General features: G+C 47.6%; 1 protein-coding gene across 6 annotated transcripts in view; it reads right to left on the minus strand.

Annotated features, from left to right (window-relative positions):
* Positions 1-21368, minus strand: part of ACACA (acetyl-CoA carboxylase alpha) — a 207022-nt gene extending 185654 nt beyond the window's left edge. For 4 of the 6 annotated variants that reach the window (XM_079955359.1, XM_079955357.1, XM_079955358.1 and 1 more), the window contains exons 1-3: positions 20912-21368; positions 12848-12894; positions 10484-10736 (exon numbers count right to left, since the gene is read on the minus strand). In XM_079955359.1, the coding sequence (XP_079811485.1) occupies positions 10484-10736; positions 12848-12894; positions 20912-21036 (425 nt within the window). In that variant the 5' untranslated portion in view covers positions 21037-21368. Of the gene's footprint in view, positions 1-826; positions 980-10483; positions 10737-12847; positions 12895-20911 lie in introns of those variants that run through there. The other 2 variants (XM_079955360.1, XM_079955361.1) reach the window with 2 other exon arrangements.
* Positions 21369-22079: the final 711 nt, after the last annotated feature.

Here is a 22079-nt window from a genome sequence, read left to right on the forward strand (position 1 = left end):
CCTTGAAATATTGCCTGAACCAACCAACTCCCTTCATCCCTAGTCAATTTAGCTAGCGATCATGGGTGATGGGAGTTGTAGGCCGTATCTGTGCTATATATTTAAAGCATGATAATATCACTTTAAACAGTCACAGCCTCCCCCAAGGAATCCTGGGAACTATAGTTTGTTAAGGGTGCTGAGAGCTGTTAGGAGACCCCTATCCCCCTCATGGAGGTACGATTCCCAGAGTGGCGTAACAACCAATCCCTCTTCCTAGGGAAGTCTGGGAATCTGTTTACGCAGAAGTAAGTCCTGCCAATTTGTAAGAATGTGTAGGGTCTCAGCCTCAGTGTCAAATCAAAAGGCATTCAGGAATGCCAGCCAGCCTTTTCTTTCAAAGCATGGTGGGCAGATGTATCTCCCTGCAGAGCTTAAAAATCCAAAACAAAAAACTGCTGAAAACCAAAAAGTCCTGCAAAAATCTAAACCCTGTCTGTCTTCTCCTTTTTAAAAATAAAAAATAGCTTCTCTGAGCAATTTGCTGCCTGCAGTGTCAAATCTCAGCTTCCTTCAGGCAAAAGATGTCAATTTCTCTCCGCCCCCCAAAAAACCCAACAACGCTCACCCGAAGAAAAACCTTATAATTAAAAATTAAGCTGATTTATACCAGTTCACAACTGACTGAAATGAGCCTTAACCCCCCCACCCCACCACACACAAATCACCTCTCTAAATTAAGGTTAATAAACAACACCCTTCCAAAGTGTGAGTAATTTTTTAAAAAAAATTAAAACCCACCCCTTCAAAGTAGGATTATCAACCTCCCTCCACCTCCACCACCCACCTTTGAAGCATATGATATCTCATTGCCTGACTGTCGTCGGCTGCTTCTTCCATGCTGGCTCAGGAATTATTATTATTTTTTAGCAAAAGGGGTTCCCTGGTTTAGATCTTGAACCGGACGGCACTCTGACAGAGAAGGCTACTCTCCTTCCTCTGAAGCTGCAGCTTTTTCAGAAAGATCCCTCCCTGCATCACCCTCCTTTAAAAAAAAATAAAAATTGAGCAAAGCTGCATTTTACTGGCTGCTTCGCATTTTTAACCTTTGTCCTTCTGCTTTTTCCTCTACATGCACAGCTCATCCACGCTCCTTCCCAGCGGTGGGCATTGTGTATACAGGGGAGAGCATTCACTGATTTGCCAGGGAGAGAGAGAAACAGCTGATTAGGGACTGGAGGAGGGGAGAGAGGGAAAAGATATCAAGGTTATGTAATGGGGCTTATGCAGGGACGGGCAGAGAGGCTGGACAAGCGCTGTGACCATGGCAAGACCTGGAGACTCCTCCAGGAGAAAGGATTGTATAGCGCTCCTCAAAACCCTTCTTCATAACTTGGTTCCGGGCACAAAAAGAGTCTCCGGGAAGACAAAAGAAGATTCATCGCAGCAGAAACTTTAATGGATTGGAAGGACCCACTTTAAGCTCTGGCAGCCCATACAAAACAAAACAAAAAACCTGCCACCATAAAGCTGGGCATCTTCAAAAGGTGCTGAAAGAATTAATATTATTAATAAGAATATGTAATATGCCATTGCTATAACAAGCAGAGGGCGCCAGGGTCAATCCCCGGCATCTGCAGGCAGGGCTGAGAGTGGCCTCTGCCTGAAAGCCTGGGATTGCCCTGCTCCAATTAACTAGAGATACTAGGGGTTGAGCCTAGAGTCTTCTGCATGCAAAGCAGATGTTCTGCCACTGCGGTACAGCCTTTCTGCAAGCCATCTTAGGGAGAATTCGTACAGGCGGCAAACATTTTCCAAATATCCAGCTGACATGTGGTCATTGACACGTGGGCCATTTTGAACCCAGAAGAAGGCAGAACAGGGGAGGGGTGTAACAAGGCGGGGTGGGCGGGCTTATGCGCACTCCGCTGTCACTCACAGGAGCCAGGAACTGAACCCCCACGTAAAATGGTTGCTGCCTGTATTTATATTATTAGTGTTCATTCCTTCCTCTCTCCCTCTCTGAGGATTTTTATTTTGTTTCCCCTTTCTGGTTGTGAGCCTAAGAAGCTGCTTTATAAAGCTACCTACTCTGGCTGGCAGCAGTCCTTCAGGGTCTCAGGCAAAGGGTTCCCTCCCATTACCCACTGCCTGATCCAGGACTAATTCTGGGCCCTTCTCCTGAAACAAGGGGCCATAGGAACATAGCAAGCAGCCTGAGACAGAATCAAACTAATGGTTCATCTAGCTCAATACTATACTAACCGTTAGTGACTCTCCAGGTTTCTAGACCAGAGTCCACCCTCAATATGCCCTCCTCCAGATCAGAACTAGGCACAGAAGCAGCTGTCATACAATGAGTCAGACCCACTAGTTCATTTAGCTCAGCATTGTCTAAACCATGGGGAGGCAAACTAAGGCCCGGGGGCCGAATCCGGCCCAATCGCCTTCTAAATCCGGCCCGCAGATGGTCTGGGAATCAGCGTGTTTTTATAGATAGATACATAGATATAGACTTTATTTGCGTAGCCGACAGGCCATAGCATCAAAGGACAAACACCAACAAAAATACATTACGAATATAGTTACCATAAAAACTTATGACCTATTAAAACCCTAGGTAGAAGCTGGATTATCATTCATCCATGGCCCTCTGTCCCATGGGCGGCGGCCTTTTCTCTGGTAGATTGTTCCAGGTCGGTTAAGTGAATAGACCAGCCAAATTGAAAGATTATAAATATAAATATAACCTCGGAGGGATGGTCAGGACGGGGAGAAAGATAATAATAACCAGATGCAGATAAATTAATAATCTCAGTACTTAAAACTTGGCAGAGGTAATAGAATAATAATAATAAAACGTAAAGATAATAATAATAAGATCCTAGGCGAGGAATCCGGGTGACGACACTAATGTCATTCAGATAGCAGCTCTCAGTCTCATTGCTCTCTCGATAAATTTGGCAACCTTCTCCGTTGTTGAGCTGTTCTGGTCGGCTAGGAGTGAGAACAATTTGGCTTCACAAGAGCGGCCCGGGATGGCAGATAGGAGCGGCGTGATGGTCTCGTCCCTGAGATCTTTATATAGGGAGCAAGACAAGAGAACGTGTGGCACAGTCTCTACGTAGCCAGCTCCACAGGGGCAGAGCCAGTTCTCGAATGAAATTTTTTGATATCTACCTTCAAGAACAGCTGAGGGTAACATATTTAGTCTGGCCAGTGTAAAGGCCCGTCTGAGTTTTGGAATGGTTAAAGTAGACAAATAAGGTGCCCGAAAATCAAAGTGGGAGGGGGGCAGATAAGCGTACCAAGCACTAAATTTCTTAATATAGGCCAGATTATTCTGCTGCTCAATATCCTTCATGCGCTGGTCGATGGTCTTCACGTCTTCCAAATGGAGGAGATAAGTTAGCTCTGTATTGAGCATGGGGGTCCATTTAATTCTTCTGGGGGCCAGTGATCCCAGATTAACGATGGGGGTGTAGTAAAGGTTAGCCGTGGGTTTGTTAAACGATGGGCCATTGAGCGCTAAAATTAGTGGGAGGTGGTCACTTTCGGTGTTATGTCCCACTTGAAACTTCGACACAGAGTTATAGGCAAATCTTGATATCAGAATATAGTCTATCACACTTCCTCCCATCTTTGAAAAATGGGTATACTCCCCTGGGCGATTCTCTTCCTTACTACCGTTTAATATCATCAGCTCCCTTCTTTTTGCGACCTGGGCTAGACATAGCCCGAGAAGTTGCATTTATTATAATAATAATATAATAATAATAAATTTTATTTATATCCCGCCCTCCCCAGCCGAAGCTGGGCTCAGGGCGGCTAACAATAATCAAATAATCAAACAATCAAATAATCACACATTCTAAAAATATTTCATTATAAAAATTAATTAAAATCAAATTAATGGCAGGTTGCCAGAGGAGGGAGTCAGGCTGCGCCCTGACCAAAGGCCTGGTGTAACAACTCTGTCTTGCAGGCCCTGCGGAAAGATGTCAGGTCCCGCAGGGCCCTAGTCTCTTGTGACAGAGCGTTCCACCAGATTGGAGCCGCAGCCGAGAAGGCCCTGGCTCTAGTTGAGGCCAGCCTAACCTCTCTGAGGCCTGGGACCTTGAGGATGTTATTATTTGCAGACCGTAGGTTTCTCTGTGGGGCATACCAGGAGAGGCGGTCCCGTAGGTACGAGGGTCCTAGGCCGTATAGGGCTTTAAAGGTTAAAACCAGCACCTTAAACCTGATCCTGTACTCCACCGGGAGCCAGTGCAGCTGGTATAATACCGGATGAATGTGATCTCGCAGCGAAGACCCCATAAGGAATCTCGCCGCGGCATTCTGCATCCGCTGGAGTTTCTGGGTCAGTCTCAAGGGCAGCCCCACGTAGAGCGAGTTACAATAATCCAGTCTGGAGGTGACCGTCGCATGGATCACAGTGGCTAGGTCAGGGCGAGAGAGATAAGGGGCCAACTGCTTATCTTGGTGGAGATGAAAAAATGCCGCCTTTGTTATAGCTGTAATCTGCGCCTCCATAGAGAGGGAGGTATCGAAGATTACACCCAAACTCTTAACGGACGGTGCTGGCACTAATTGCACCCCCGCAAGAGATGGGAGTTGCCCCCTCAATCCCATATCGTCCCGCCCCAGCCAGAGGACCTCTGTCTTCGAAGGATTTAACTTCAACCGGCTCCCACGTAACCATCCAGCCACAGCTTCCAGACATCTCGCCAGTGTGTCTGGGGCCGAGTCAGGATGGCCATCCATCAACAGATAGAGTTGGGTGTCATCGGCATACTGATGGCAACCCAGCCCAAAACTCTGGACAAGCTGGGCGAGGGGGCGCATAGAGATGTTAAAAAGCATCGGGGAGAGAATCGCACCCTGAGGCACTCCACACACCAAGGAGTGGCGCGATGACAATTCCCCCCCAAGTGCCACCCTCTGTCCCCGACCAGAGAGAAACGAGCGCAGCCATTGAAGGACTGTGCCCTGGATCCCCACGTCGACAAGGCGGTGGTCCAGGAGTTTGTGATCGACCATGTCAAAGGCTGCTGACAGATCTAGAAGAATCAGCAGCCCCGACCCGCCTCGATCCAGCTGCCTGCGGAGATCATCTGTTAGGGCGACCAGAGCCGTCTCGGTCCCATGACCAGCGCGGAAGCCGGACTGGAATGGATCCAGAGCAGATGTTTCATCCAGAAACCTACCAAGCTGTTCAGCAACCGCTCTCTCAATCACCTTACCCAGGAATGGAAGATTCGAGACCGGGCGGTATTTGGATAGATCTAAGGGATCTAATGATGTTTTCTTTAAGAGCGGACGCACCACTGCCTCCTTCAGTTCCCCTGGGAATATCCCGGTGCCAAGGGACAAATTGATGATATCCCCCAGGGGGGCCCGCACCTCGTCTGGACACGCTCTAATCAGCCATGATGGGCACGGGTCAAGAGGACAGGTGGTGGGCTTTCCAGCTCGGAGGAGTCTGTCCACATCGGCTGGAGATATCCGGTCAAAGTGGTCCAATACTGGACCCGAGGACAGTCGAGGGGCCTCCAGTTCCTTTATTATATCCAAATTGGCAGGGAGGTCATGGCGGAGCAACAGGACCTTCTCCGCAAAAAAGCTCGCAAATGCCTCACAGCTGTGTGTCAGATTGTTATTTAAATTTGGCTGTCCTTCAAGGGACGTTAAAGATCGAATTATACTAAATAATTGCGCCGGGCGAGAGCTAGCGGATGCAATGGAGGCCGAGAAGTAAGACTTATTAGCGGCCTTCACTGCCATCTCATAGGTTTTCATAAAAACCCTATAAGATGTTCTTGAGGCTCCATCATGGGCACCCCGCCATACTCGCTCTAGCCGTCTGAGGTCCCGCTTCATTTTCCGGAGCTCCTCGGTAAACCAGGGAGCCCGGTTTCTGCGGGGTCGCAGAGGGCGCTTAGGTGCAATCTCATCAATGGCTGCCAGGAGCTGGGTATTCCAGCCCTCAACAAGCTCTGTCAATGAGTCGCCAGGGGGAGCAAGGTCCCGCAAGGCTTGACGGAATCTATCAGGGTCCATCAGCCTCTGCGGGCGAGCCCAAATCGGCTCGCCACCTAAGCAGGGTGGGGGTGGAAAGTCAATCCTGGCTTTCAGAGCGTAGTGATCAGACCATGGCACCTTCATCGAAGGAGACATGATCACATCTATACCGGCGCCAAAGATCAAATCCAGCGTGTGGCCTGCTTGATGTGTGGGGCCCGAAACAAACTGGGAGAGCCCTAGTGTCGCCATGGAAGACACCAGGTCCAGAGCCTGTGAGGAGGGAGTGGCATCAGCATGGAAGTTGAAGTCTCCCAATACCAATAGGTTAGGGAACTCCAAGGCCCAGCCGGCCACCGCCTCCAGCAGGCCTGACAGGGTGGCTGCTGGTGCGCTAGGTGGCCGGTACACCAGCCAGACAGCCAAGCTCTCCTCAGAGCCCCACACTAGGCCAACACATTCAATGCCGGGGATCAATGGCGATGGTAGAGCCCTGAAAGAACAATCTTCCCGGATTATCTTTAGAAAGTCGTGAAACGCCTGCTTCGGTTGGACTTTCAGGGTCCTGAATCTGATTATATTGGCTGTAAAGATTGTTATCGTCAATTCCCATACGGGCATTGAACCCCCCCATTATAATCGGTGTAGAAGGGTGAGAAGATTCTATGGACTCTAGGAATGCCTCTATCTCTGCCCAGTCAGCTTTCACTATAGCTTTTTTTTTGGCAGGGGGGCAGATAGACATTGACCACTACCAGTGCATCTCTCTTAAATTTGACTAGGACTGCCGTGGCTAGTGAATTGCAGTTTGGGAGGGCTTTTAAGGAATGTTCAAGCTCTGTGGAGATAAGGCTAGCTAAACCTCCACTAGGCCTACCTCCCCTCACAGATGGAGTAGCAAATAGGGAGTGACAAGAATACCCATTGAACAAAATGGGGTCGCTGTGCCAGGTCTCCTGCAGGAGGGTGATATCGAATCGCTTAAGAAACATTGCAAGTTGTTGATTGTTTTTCTTAGCGCGCCATCCTGCAATGTTCCAGGACAGCAGCTTTAATTCTTTGTCCCTCCATGGTGTAGATTTGTTGGGTCCACGGTGTCCAGTGACCCCTTTACATCTAAAAAAACACTCCCATTAAGTTTGTCAATAGGCATCTGCTGCATAAGGGAATGATTATCCATAACTCTTGGGGACTTAAGGGGGTGGTATGGACTTGGGGGAGTAGCTATTTCATTTGGGGAGAGTTTTAGATAGTTGAACCAGGTACTCGGAGATGTGACAGTCTGTTTTAGTTTTGCCTTACCATACACCAGCGGGGGCTGCGATTGGTCTTCCGAATCTACACATTTAAAGGCGCCTCCCACCGTCCTCTTGTCCACTAGGCACTTGGGGGATATAGGCCTTGTGTGTGAGCCTTCCGTAGTCTCAACATGGGCCTCCATTTTGGTCAGTCTGCTTCTCAGGGTGTCCAGTCTAACCAAGATTTCCTTTTGGGCTGGCATCTGCAGTGACCAGAACCGATTTATTAGGGTATGTTCTTCTATGGAGAAAAAGTCCTCTCTGTTGTTCAAATGGAGTTGAGTCTCAGTAGGGGCTATGTTTTCCTGCTGGTGCACTAGGCTCTGGTTTTGCTGGTTTTGTTGCATATGCATTCTATCGTTTTGTTCCTCTGTTCCTGGTATCCCTTCCCCCTTGGCCGCCAGTAGGGAGGTTGGCGGAGCTCTGTTTTCAAAGATTCTTAATAAATCTATTCCTTTCTTTAAAAATTGATTTCTTGTTCTAAAGATGAAGTTGACCAGATTATGATCTGTGAAAGTGATCAGAGCACGGACTGAATGTCCATCTTGATATAGGTAGTCTATACTGTCTAAGTCGGTTGCTTTAACTGCCCCAGGTAGGCCCAATCGCCTTCTAAATCCGGCCTGCGGATGGTTTGGGAATCAGCGTGTTTTTACATGAGTAGAATGTGTGCTTTTATTTAAAATGCATCTCTGGGTTATTTGTGGGGCATAGGAATTCGTTCATTCCCCCCCCCCCCACCAATATACTCTGGCCCAACACATGGTCTGAGGGACGGTGGACCAGCCCCCTGATAAAAAGTTTGCTGACCCCTGATCTAAACTGACAGGCAGCGGCTTTCCTGTTTTCAGGCAAGGGACATTTCCAGCCCGACCTGAAGATGCCGGAACCTCTCCCATCCGCTCTGTAGATGCATTTTAAATCAGTTGTGGTGTCTTAAGGACAAATACAGTTCAGCTGCTGGCACCCTTCCTAGGAAAACAGCACAGCAAAACACCAGTTACAAAACAACAACAACAACAACAACAACAACAACAACAACAACAACAACGCCCCATCAACATACCCAGAGCATGTGCTGAAGAAAATGTCGGGCAGGAAAACCAAAGGGCCTCAGTGCCTATTGGCCACACACAAGAATCAGAAACTGCAAAACACACAGCTACACAAGGATCACAAGGAGATGCAAGCTGTAAGCACCTCTCGTCCCTTTCTGGTCTCTAAATGGCCCAGGAAGGCTGTCTGTTCTAGAGACATACCTGACACACATCACAGAGAGGAGCCCCCGTCAATCTCAGCACAACGGCATGATGCTGGATGCTATCAGTGATGTAGCAATTTTTTATAGAACTCAGCAGTGCACTGCCTAGCTTATTTGCAATGCCAACTACAGGATGCGCCACACAGAAGCCAACAACAGGATTCTGCCACATAGAAGACGTTTTCAAACAACAACAACAACAACACACCACCCTTAAGTCCAGGTTTTGCATTTTCCCCATCTAAGCAAAGGATGTCATGCCAACTTCAGCATCCTGCAAATCGAAATAATAATAATAATAATAATTTATTATTTATACCCCGCCCATCTGGCTGGGCCTCCCCAGCCACTCTGGGCGGCTTACATAAAAACCAAAAATACAGTAAAATATCACACGTTAAAAACTTCCCTGAACAGGGCTGCCTTAAGATGTCTTCTGAATGTCAGGTAGTTGTTTATCACTTTGACATCTGCTGGAAGGGCGTTCCACAGGGCGGGCGCTACTACCGAGAAGGCCCTCTGCCTGGTTCCCTGTAGCTTTGCTTCTCGCAATGAGGGAACCGCCAGAAGGCCCTCGGCGCTGGACCACAGTGTCCGGGCAGAATGATGGGGGTGGAGACGCTCCTTCAGGTATACTGGACCGAGGCTGTTTAGGGCTTTAAAGGTCAGCACCAACACTTTGAATTGTGCTCGGAAACATACTGCACATTTAAAAATACCAACCCTGGAGCAAAAAGAGAAAATTAAGAAATACCAGCCCTCTCCCACGGAAGTGCTTAGGAAACAAGTGCTTAGGAAAATGATGGGACCCTCCAAACACCCTTTTTGTTGTGTATCAGGGTGGCTAAATGAGATCTTGCCATAAATACTGTTTGCAACTGCAAAGGTTTCCCGGCAGACAAGCTCTATCAAAGCTATGGAAAATTACGAGAAGGGGGTTAAGGGGAAACCTTGCCCAGGTTACCTGAAATTGCAACACCTAAAGGGCTGAGAAATGCCTGGCAGTGGATGGGATGGGTGGCTGTGTTTGGCTTGGCAGGGCACGAGCTAAGCAGGTCTGCACTAAGGGGAGAGGGCTTTGCCACCACTAAAAGCCAAAAGCAAACAAATTGAGAAAGAGGTGTTCAAGGCTGTATCCTGACTGCGCACAAAAAAAGTGCTTTCCATTCCACACTTTGGGCATGCCAGAGCCACGCGTTTCAAGTAGCTATTGGCTCCCCCTCATAACTTTCTGCCACTCAGCAGAACCGGCTCTCCACCTTGGAGAAGATCGGAAAGATGACACCGAGAAGCCCGAGAGTGGATGGGCTCGTGCAAAAGATCAGGTCTTGCTTTCGGGAATCTGGTTGGCTAAAAGATACTGGGCAAAATGGGCCATTAGCCTGATCACGCAGCCAGGCTCTTCCTGAGTTCTTAGGCGGAAACAGAGTTAAATAGCACATAAAATTATCCATGGCAGCGGGGGGGGGGGGGTCGAAAGCAACGCCACAAGTGAAATACAAATATTCCTATAAGCCAAAAGAGAGGAAGTCGTCACCTGAGCCTCAGTCAAAGAAGGCTCTAAGAATTATTAATTTGACTTACGAGTTGTTTACTACCCAAAAAAGAGAGTCTCTTACCATAAGTCCAAAGATACAATATATCATATTTTTCCATGTATAACTTGACCCCATCTATAACACAACCCCTATTTTTGGGGACTCAAACTTATGAAAACAGAGGAAGATGACCCCGTGTATAAGATGACCCCTGTTTTTTAACATTATTTTAGAGTAAAAAAACCTAGTCTTATACACATAAAAGTACGGTAAACCTAGGAACAATAAATTGTAATATAAACTATTACCGTACATTATCTGGCAGATGACCAGCTCTCCATCCCTCCTTTAAGGATTAACAATTGCAGTAAGACAGAAGAGTGTACCTCATATGATTAGGCAAGCTGTCTTGGGCACTGGAAGGACCGAGGTCAGAAAGGGAGTCTGAGCTGACGGAGACAGGGGACAAGGACTGCTCTTTGTCCTCCAACAAGTCAATTTTCACCAAGGAGCTCGTCTCATCCTCAGAGTTATCCTCCGACACGGAGCCAATGATGAAGCGAGAATGCACACTCAGCTCCAGGGGCTTGTCCTCCGGCAAGGGATCGCCCATGGTGCCTCCAAAGTAGGTTTGCACCACTAAGAGTGAAGGGGAAAGAAAAACAATCTGAGCTTTTTGCAGATTTACCTTGACACCAGCCATGGCAAAAACTGGGAGAGCCTTTAAAAGAATGCTCTACAGATTGCTTCTAATTGGTCACATAAATTACAACCTTCAAATGCTTTGATTATGAATAAGCTAACCATCAGCCACTTATTCTAGCAGCACTTGGAACTGTATCTCCCCCCAATTCACCAGTTGCCCCTATGAAAGTGGAATTCTGCAATATATACAAATCATTACACATATGTATATTCAGTCATTTTGCAGGATTTATAATTTTATTCGGCTTTTAATAGGTACCGTATATTTCGCTCTATAAGATGCACTTTTTCCCTCCAAAAAAGTAAGGGAAAATGTGTGTGCGTCTTATGGAGCGAATGCAGGCTGCGTGGCTAAGCCAGAAGCCAGAACAGGGAGAGGGAGCGCTGCGCAGCACTCCGTCTCGCTGTTCTAGCTTCTAGCTTAGCTGTGCAAAGCCTTCGGAGGGCAGCGTGATGAAGGCACCCCGCTGCCCTCCGGAGGCTTTGTACAGGTACGCCCGAAGCTAGAGCGCAGCGCTCCCTCTACCTATTCTGGCTTTTGGATAGCACCCCGAAGCCTCCGCAGGGCACGGGGATGAAGGCTCCCCATGCCCTGCGGAGGCTTCGTGCAAAGCTAGACCAGCTAGAGCTGCACAGCGCTCCCTCTAGCTATTCTGGCTTTTGGATAGCCCCCCGCGAAGCCTCCGTAGGGCAGCTGGACGAAGGCTCCCCGCTGCCCTGCAGAGGCTTCGCACGGCACCTCCCAGAAAAGCCCCCAAGAATCGCGCTCCCTTTAAAGAGCATGCGGTTCTTGCGGGAGATGGGGGAAGGTACAGAGGGCAGCTTACCCGCACGCAGCCTCTTCCAGGGAGGGGGAGACTTCATCCCACTGCCCGGGAGAGGCTTCAGCGGCTATCCCAGAAGCCAGAACAGCAAGAGGCTATCCCAGAAGCCAGATCCCTCTTGCTGTTCTGGCTTCTGGAATTCAGAATTATTTTTTTCTTGTTTCCTCCCCCCCAAACTAGGTGCGTCTTATCGTCTGGTGCGTCCTATAGAGCGAAAAATACGGTAACCACTCATAAACTAAGGACAGTGCCTCCAAAGTTATGATAAAGTCATGTTAATACATAAAATATAAAACTACCATTGTTGCCCAGTCTAATTTCTCTGTTCCTTTTCAGAGCTTTCAATGGACACAGCAGAGAGTTTCACAGATACTGTCTCACTGGACTCAAATATCCAGTCATTTTGATATTAAGAGTTCCACAAAGCTTGCCTATCTTGCTGGTGTTGTGTCCAGGGTTTCTACTCCTTCATTTATATACATATATAAAGTCAAACCAAGTCAATACAGAAGCACCATTCCAGAATACTATACATTACACAACAATTCGACTAACTGTTACACAGATTCTGCAAAATAAAAATTAAAAAAATTGCCGGATCTATACAACTTGTGGAAGTCCTCTTTATATACATGGAAGAGGGATTAAGGTTGCTTTCTCCTGCTCCAGAGGCTAGGACTCAAACTAATGGATTCAAGTTAAAAGAAAGGAGATTCAGACTAAACATCAGGAAGAGCTCTTTGGTGGGAAGAGTTGTTTGACAGTGGAATGGACTCTTTTGGGAGCTGATGGAATCTTCTTCATTGGATATTTTAAAGCAGAGGTTGGATGGCCATCTGTCATGAATGATTTAGTTGAGATTCCTACATTGCAGGGGGCTGGACTAGGTGATCCTCAGGATCCCTTCAACTCTACAATTCTATGGTTATACGCACACACACACACACACACACACACACAAATTACAGAATTTGTGATGTCCTAGGTACAGAATTTTGGTCATCTTGGTTTTTTAAAAACCAGGGTTGTACAACGCAGTCCTGACAAAGTGCATCCATAATTCAAAAATAATAACAATAATTATAATTTTCTTATTTCTACCCCACACATTTGACTGGGTGGCCCTAGCCACTCTTGGCGACTTCCGACAGATATAAAAACATTACATATTAAAAAGCTTCCCTATCCAAGTAACAGCAGCAAATAAAAGCAGGCACTGACCTCTTGTGATCCTTGTTATTTGGTTCGTTATCCACTGCCAGAAGGAACTGAAAAGAAAGAGACACACAGAGAGAGGACAGGAAAATTAGAAGCAGCAGGAAGCCGGTGTGGAAGAACAGGAATGCACGGTGAAATCAAGAGCCTTTGCCAAAACAAAAAGCAACTGCAAAAATTAGGCTAAGATCACAAATGTCTCCATAGGAATTGACAGCTTGGAGGGAGGGCATCTGCTTTGCAGACAAAAGGTCCCAGGTTCAATCCCCAGCATTTGCAGGTCAGACTGTGGAAGTCCTCTGCCTAAAACACTGGAGAGTTGCTGTGATTCGGAGGAGAGCAAAACTGGGCCAAGTGGGCAAAAACAGACTGATCTGGATCCTATATATTCTGCCTGGCCTTTGGTTTGGACTCAGTCTGACCCTTCCTTATGTTTCCCTCCCCTTACAGTTTTGATCTGTGGGCTACTTTTAAAATGAGGCTGCATTTTAAATTGCATTTTAACCTGTATTTTAAATTGGTTTTTTCTATTATGTTTTTATTGTAATTTTACTGGTGTTAGCCGCCCTGAGCCTGGCTCTGTCTGGGGAGGGCGGAGTATAAATTATTATATTATTATATTATTGGGGGAGGGAACACAACTCAGCGCTGCAGCACTTGCTTTGCACAAGAAGGTTCTTAGGTGTGAACTCTGGCATCGCTGGTTAAAATGATTCAGTACCAGGTAATGGGGAAAGACCTGGATCACAAGTGGCAAAGCTGTGCCTTGTGGGCTTCCCAGCAGCAGCTGACTCACAGGACTGCTGCGAGGATAAGCTGTGAAATGGAAGAATCATGGAGCAGCAGCTCAGAGAAGGGCTTTCCGTGTGGTGGCCCCTGTTCTGCGGAACAGCATCTCTTTTGGGATGTGGCTGGAGCCCACTACAGTGTACCTCTGGTTACGTACTTAATTCGTTCCGGAGGACCGTTCTTAACCTGAAACTGTTCTTAACCTGAGGTACCACTTTAGCTAATGGGGCCTCCCACTGCCACCGCGTGATTTCTGTTCTCATCCTGAAGCAAAGTTCTTAACCCGAGGTACTATTTCTGGGTTAGCGGAGTCTGTAACCTGAAGCGTATGTAACCTGAAGCGTATGTAACCCCAGGTACCACTGTATCTGCACTTTCCATAACAAACTGAAGACATTTTTTCTTCCAAAAAGCTTTCCCAGCTGGATGAATGGATGTCTGCCACAGGTATGTACTGGGCATTGCTTTTAGATTAAGATGCTTCTGTGTTATCCCTAGCTACTCTTTTACCGTTTTTGTCTGTATTGTATACATCACCTCAATATGTGTGTGGAAGGCAATTAATAAATAATTATTAACAGTGGTAATAATAATTGATATTGATTAAAATTCTTAATAGTAATGAATAATAGTTGAGCTGCTGGGAGGAAAGGTGGTGGCAATGAGTAAGCAGCTCCCTGGAGGAAAAGAACATACAAAAATTTAAAGAACCTTACTCCTCCTCATCCAGGTAGTAACACTTCCTTTTCACAACTGTATGAGTGCAAATCCACAGATGAGCCAAGAGCTGCAACAAGCACCAACATGTGCCTGTTGCCCAGCCGTGCCAGCAGAGCCTCCATCCTACACATCTTGCAGCCATACTCCACCCACTTGTCAGCCATTGCGAGACACAAACGCACACCCAGAAAGGCCTCCTGATCCCACTCTGGGTCACCCGCACGGCTCGGCTAAAGCCCTAAGCCGGGCTCCCACCCAAGGTCTTTCCCAAGACTTGCTTCCACAGTCCTATGAAGAGATCAGGTTTAGAATGCTTAAGCCAAGAGTGAGAGAACCTCAGGCCCTCGGCACCTCTCTATCTGGCCCTTGGGGTTTTCCCCAGATCACACCCTGCAGTGGCCCTGCTTGGCACCCAGAGTGTTTTTGCCTAGCTGGGATGGGTCTTTGAACTGGATGACTTATAGAGAGTATCCCAAGGGAGGTTCAGCTGGCACCTTCGTTATACAGTGGTACCTCTGGTTAAGAACTTAATTCGTTCCGGAGGTCCATTCTTAACCTGAAACTATTCTTAACCTGAGGTACCACTTTAGCTAATGGGGCCTCCTGCTGCTGCCGCTGCACGTTTTCTGTTCTCATCCTGAAGCAAAGTTCTTAACCCTATTTCTGGGTTAGCGGAGTCTGAACCTGAAGCGTCTGTAACCTGAAGCGTCTGTAACCCGAGGTACCACTGTACACCTTTAGGTGCCAGGCAAAAATGTTCTTCTTTAACCAGGCTTTTGTCTGATTGACATCCCTTTAAAAATATGTTGGAGGGGGGGAGTATCGGGTTGTTTTTGTTTTTATTTTTACTATGTATTTTGTGTTTTTATATGATGGTTTTATGCTGTAACTGTCCTGAGACCTGCAGGTATAAGGGCGGTATACAAGATATCATAAATAGAAATAAGCCTACAGGCATGCCCCAGTCTTCACATCCCTTCAAGAAGGTATGATGCACAAAAGAGAAACTCCATACAGCAGATTGTGACGCTTTAGGATTATTTTATTACCATGCTGATGGCTGCCCTATGTGGGTTGTCCTCCAAAGCTGAAAATATTTTGGACAAACTGAGCAAGACCAACGCAAATCCCTCAGCCCTCTATTTAATCATGTGTGGGTTTTTTAATCAGTGAGTGAAATATCAAGGCACACATCCAACCTGTTCAACCCCACATCCCAACTAAAGGATTGCACAGGCTAACGGGGATTACAACACACTGTGACGTAGCCAATATCACAACACCCATATTATTGACTTTAAGAACTGCAACAAAGTATCTCGCCTCCCTGCACCCACCCACTGAAGTACTTATAGTCTTTTCCCTCCCTTGGCTCAGAGCAAACCACCCATCCTAGAGTCACACGACAAGGAGAAACTCACACAATGCTCTGGAAAGCCAGCCTTCCCCAACATGGCGCCCTCTGTCTCTTTTGGAGTACAATTCTCATGAGCCAGCACAGGGCAACAGGCTGAGGGAAGGCTCTGTTAGTCCAAAAACAACTGGAGGGGCACATCTCCCCCACTCCTGAGTTAAATCCTCCTTTGCAGGGAAGTGCCAACCTATCAGGGTCAACTAGGGATGCTAAGGCCTGTGTACATGTGCCATCTTGCATCACAATCCAGAAAGCATGTGCAATGTGTGCCTTGCAAGTCATTTGGATGGAAATCAAGGCAGTCAGGAGTGCCCCTTTGCAAAAGCAGTGATTGGCCAACCCTGCAAAGGGACTAGTGAGTGGAGATTTAAATGTCTGGTTCAATGCTCAGATAAGATTGGAGTTTCCGCTGTAACACACGCCTTCAGCGGGATAGCAAATACTGAACTTAGATGAAGGCAGGGCAGTCAGGTTTTAATCCTTTCTCCATTGCAACTCATAGAACTACAGGTTAAATGTGCTTCAGGTTGAGCGTTTTTAGGTTACGCTCCGCGGCGACCCAGAAGTAACGGAGCCCGTTACTTCCGGGTTTCGCCACTCGTACAGACGCTCAAAATGACGTCGCACGCATGCACGGAAGCGGCAAATCGTGACCCGCACATGCACAGACGTGCAGACGCGGGTTGCGTTTGCTTCAGGATGCGAATGGGGCTCCGGAATGGATCTCGTTCGTGTCCAGAGGTATCACTGTAAAGGTAAAGGGACCCCGACCGTTAGGTCCAGTCGCGGACGACTCTGGGGTTGCGGCACTCTTCTCGCTTTATTGGCCGAGGGAGCCGGCGTACAGCTTCCGGGTCATGTGGCCAGCATGACTAAGCCGCTTCTGGCGAACCAGAGCAGCGCATGGAAACGCCATTTACCTTCCTGCCGGAGCGGTCCCTATTTATCTACTTGCACTTTGACGTGCTTTCAAACTGCTAGGTTGGCAGGAGCTGGGACCGAGCAATGGGAGCTCACCCTGTCGCGGGGATTCAAACCGCCAACCTTCCAATCTGCAAGCCCTAGGCTCTGTGGTTTAACCCACAGCGCCACCCGAGAAAAGGAGGTTGAAAGAGAGCCAAGGTTTTAGGGCATCAGGTAAAACCACCACTGTGAGAAGGGTCTCAGCTCAGCAGTAGGACATCTGTTTTGCATGCAAAAGATTCCAGGTTCCTAGTCTGAGATCTTAGAGCAGGCTTCCTCAACCTCGGCCCTCCAGATGTTTTGAGACTACAATTCCCATCATCCCTGACCACTGGTCCTGCTAGCTAGGGATCATGGGAGTTGTAGGCCAAAAACATCTGGAGGCCCAAGGTTGAGGAAGCCTGTCTTAGAGAGATGTTGCCACTCAGTGTAGACAATATTGAGCTACGTAGTCCAATGATCTAACTCTGCAAAAGGCAGCTTGCTCTGCTTCTATGAGAGGCCTCGGGGCTCAGTTTAGGAAGACTGGCTGGCTGGCACGCCAAGCAGAAGCACACCACAAACTGCAACGTTTTGTTGCTGTTCCCACTTGTTGCTATTCAATACAACATTTATTGCTAACTTTTAATGATGAATAACACTTTGTGTAGCTGAAGCGGGCTCTGCTACTTGATAAGTTTATGCTGCAGTAAATTGCTTAGTCTGCTGCAGCAAGAACAGCCAAGAGTCTTGTGACACTATAAAGGCTTAACATTGCTACCTCTCTGGATTACCTGTGGTTCTTCCAGAAGAATGAAACTGTTCTTTGGAGACTTTAGAACTGCAGGACGTTTGTAGAAAGGAAGGAGCCAGTGACATAGATCAGTAGTTGACCTAACAACAATTATTAGAAAATTCTATGACCTTTTTCTTTTTTCTTTAAGTGTCAACATGCTTAACTCTGTTCAACTCCTCTAAGTTCAGGCTTTGATACTCACAGTTCTATTACGGATATGGTGACCAGGAACCCGGCGAATATTGGAGGTCACGGCTGGGGTGAGATCTGAACTAAGACTTCCTGGCTCATAGCTCAAACACTTAACCCACAAAATATCCCAAGAGATGGTGGCTTTCTTAAGACTAACCCAGGAAGTTCACAGCTGAACTAGGAAAGGTCCACAGGGCTTCCTTACCCAAATCCAATAGCCCATTTGCTAACATCTACTAGATCTCACAGGCTGAAAATTACAAGAGGGTAGATTTTGGGTTGAACATTACGAGCTGCATCTTGAAGATAAGAGCAGCTAAGCAGGGGGAGTGGGCTCTCTCCCTTCCTTGTTGCCTTCAAGGAGAGGCCATACAACCTCGAATCTGGATTTCCTGTTTCCTAACTGGGTTAGATTAGGAACCTGCCAAATCTATTATTTGAATCTATTGTGCGTCTGGGCCACTGGTCTTCAGGATGCAGGTCAGGACCATAGCTGTCAACTTTCAGATTTGAAAATAAGGGATCAGCAGCCTCAAAAATAAGCGATCAGCAGCCTCACCTGTCCTGGGGACAGTCTACAGGATATCTAACAATCCGGGATAGCAGCGGGAAACAGCGGGAAACAGCGCTGGAATAAGGGAATTTCCCACAAAAAAAGGGAAGGTTGACAGCTATGGTCAGGACCCACTCTCAAGTGTTGCAAGAGAAGAACTATTTTTCATGAAAATATACAGCATCCAAAATTTGTGATACAGGGCCCCCCTGTCCAGCAAAATGCATGCTTACACTAAAGGTGAGTCCCAAGTCTGAAAGCATATAAGGCAACTGTTCTAGCAGGCTTGAGATTTTAATCATGGGGACCAGCAGAAAACCCCAAACCTGTTTAATCATTTTAAACACAGTAGGGATTACCTGACCTCAGGGCAGACCTTAATAAAAATAGCCAAAGGGGGGGGGGGGGGAGGGAGAGGTGGTCATTTCAAGCAAATTCACACGGAATATATGTACCCTGCAATCTTGTTCAGTGGGCAGATGCAGACCCCAGCCAGTCTGTCCCCATCATCACCATAGCCACACTGTTGTGCACCTACTCTGAACTTATTCTTATCATCATCATCCTCATTATTATTTATTATTATTATTATTATTATTATTATTATTATTATTATTAACCAGCATTTAAAGCCCTCAACAAGTTAGGCCCCAAATACACACAACTTCAAACTTATGTTGAGGTTACATTCCAAGGCACCACACGTTTAAGTGAAATCGTGTATATTTGAAACCCATTGAAAAAGCCTGCAAACAACCCATCCTCGTTCCACCTTTTGTGAGTTTTTGACACATTATTGGATCAGTTTTGTGTTCGATGCGATGCGCACGCATGTGGTCACAGACATCTCATGGGCACCTAAAACGGTGGCTGCCTGTATCTGAAAGAACATATCCTGCACTACAGACCCCTGCAGATGTTAAGACAGCTAGAGGGGGGGGGCTATTGGTATACAGGGGCTTGGAAGATGGCTTTCTCTGTGGGGGCTTCTAAGTTGTGCAATTATTATTATTTTGATTTCTTAGAAGGTCCCAGGATAGGTTACAACAATAATATCTGTTTTTAAGAAATACAATAAGAAGATGGGTGGCGGGGGGATATTTTTCCTTAAAAATCTCCAGTATCAAATGCCTGAGTTACAAAAGGAGTGGGGAACATCTTGGGGAAGGGCAATAGCCAGCGTTAGAAATTCGCCAGGTACCAAGTGCATTTTGCACCTGGCTATTGGGCACTTGGAACCAAGCGAATGTGCCCAGGTGCCCAGATGGCACCTGACGTCTCCACCATCTGGAGGTGCATGCAAGATCCTTGGATCTTGACTATTCTCACACACTAGCAACATATCCTGTAGAATTCTGTTATATTTTATCTGCACAATCAGAATGAATTTCAGGAACCAAAAGGTTGTATTGAAAATAAGACTTTTGAGCTGTCTGACCCCAAAATGGCAACTAGGCATTCTGTTTTGGTGACTAACCTTGTTTTAAAGAGCCATTTGGCACCTAGCTTATATATCTGAATTTCTAACACTGGCCATAGCTCTGTGGATACAGCATGTGCTTTGCACACAAAGGTCCCAGGTTCAATCCCTGGCATCTCCAGGATGAACGGGGAATGTCCTGCATCTAAAACCATGAAGAACCTCTGCTAGTCAGTGTACACTAAGATAGGAAGCTCAGACAATTTGCTATGTTCCTATCGGTGGCCTTCCAGATATTGGATTACAAATCATCCCTGACTGCTGGCCACGCTGTTTGGAGCTGATGGGAGTTGGGAGTCCACCAACATCTGGAAGAACAAAGGTTCCCCATGCCTGCTTAGAATAAACTGGAGATTTACTGCTTACAATAAATATATTGTGCTATCATCACAGTCCTCCTCCTTGCCCTAGTGGTTTCCTGCACTGGGAAATAATTCTTGTTGCTCCCTTCATTAGGGATCCCATCCGCATTCCACGGGGGGGTGGGGGGGAGAGCATCTTATTTCCTCTCCCCTTCCACTCAATCCTCAGGAAGTAGCAATCTCCCTGAGAATTTTTAAAGCAGAACTGCTTAGGCGCCAGAGACAAAATCCTGGCAGACTGCTGTGTATGTGGCTGTGCACACACCATACATTTAAAGCACATTACATCCCACACAAAGTATCCTGGGTACTGTAGTTTGTTAAGGGTGCTGGGCACTGTAGCTCTGTGAGGGTTACACCACAGTTCTCAGGGTCTGGAGAGGGGGCATAGCTGTCAACTTTTCCCTTTTCTTGCGAGGAATCCTATTCGGAATAAGGGAATTTCCCTTTAAAAAAGGGAAACGTTGACAGCTATGGGAGGGGGGTGAATGTGTACAGGGCAAATACTCAGGCACAGGCTGTGATTAAAAAGCACTTTCCCCTATCTCCTCGTTCATCAGGGAGCTGTCCTCCCCCCCCCCAAGATCTAGACCCCAAAACACCCCCAATACAAAGGACACACATGCAACAGTGACCCACTTCCTTGTGCACTCAAACCACGCAAGATGGACTAGGGCTGGAAACAAGGAGGAGACGGGGATGGTGCTGGGAAGGGAAAGAAAGAAACCAGGGTCTGACCTCCCGTTTCTTTCATTGTAAGGCTACCATGGCTGCACACTGGTACCCGACACCCAAAAGGGCTGCTGCCCACGTGGTGCTCACCTCCAGGTGCTCTCTGCGGAGAAAGGAGGGATGCCCCCGAAGGCTCCAGGCCCGGCGCAGCAGGCTGGCGGCGCTGCTTCTCCTGTTGCTGCTGCAGAAGAGATGGTTGGCAGGCACTCTCCCATTCAGGGCGAGAGTCTGCGTGGTGCCTGTGCGTGTAACACACCAGCCTAAAGCTCCTCCTCCTTCCCACTCAATGCCGGAGTCCCTCCCATCTCTTTGAAAGGAAGAGGGGGAGAGGGAAAAAAAGGATAATAATTTAAAACTCCTCCTTTATTCCCCCCTTCCTCCACTCCTTATTTTATTCTGATTTTTTTTCTCTCGTCTGTTTGTTTGTTTGCTGAAAGCAACATCAACCACCGGAGTGGTGTGATGGGAAGCCGGTTACTCCAGATCAATCACCTTTGACCCTCCATCCATCAGCCACTCGCTTGCCACCCACTTTCCCAGCCTCCGCGTCCCCTTGCAGCAGCAGCAAGCAAAAGCAAGCAAACGCGCCGCGCTCATTGGCCGCCCGCGCTCACACCAAGCCGTGGGGTGTCACCAATCAGAGACGCCCCGGGAGGAGTGGCCAATGAGGAGATGGCTGTGGCCTGAGCGGCCCTGGGAGCCCTCTCGTTGGCTCCCGGGACTCAGGTGGGAGGAGCCAGGAGCTTCGCAATTCCCATACTGTTACAGCAGCAGTTTCATAATAGACCGCTGGGCAGAGCGCGCGAGTTAACCCACTGCAAACTGCAAGGGAGGCGATGCCCAGAGATTAATAAAGCAAGAGGAGGCAGACAACGGGGTGCCCCACCCTGGATGTGTGATTCTAGTTTACTTTGCTGGACTACAATTCCCATCAGCCCCAGCCAGCATAGCCAGTGGTCACTGGGAGTTGTAGTTCAGCAACGTCTGGAGAGCACCACGTTGGCTGCGGCTGCTGGAACAGAGCATCCACTTACCCGCCCAGAATTTGGGGGAATGGTTAGAGCCCACATGATCATCCCATACAGTGGTACCTCGGGTTAAGTACTTAATTCGTTCCGGAGGTCCGTTCTTAACCTGAAACTGATCTTAACCTGAAGCACCACTTTAGCTAATGGGGCCTCCTGCTGCTGCCGCGCTGCTGGAGCACGATTTCTAATCCTGAAGCAAAGTTCTTAACCCGAGGTACTATTTCTGGGTT

The sequence above is a fragment of the Podarcis cretensis genome (genome assembly GCF_951804945.1).
Source record: "Podarcis cretensis genome assembly, chromosome: 15".
Lineage (NCBI taxonomy): Eukaryota > Metazoa > Chordata > Lepidosauria > Squamata > Lacertidae > Podarcis > Podarcis cretensis.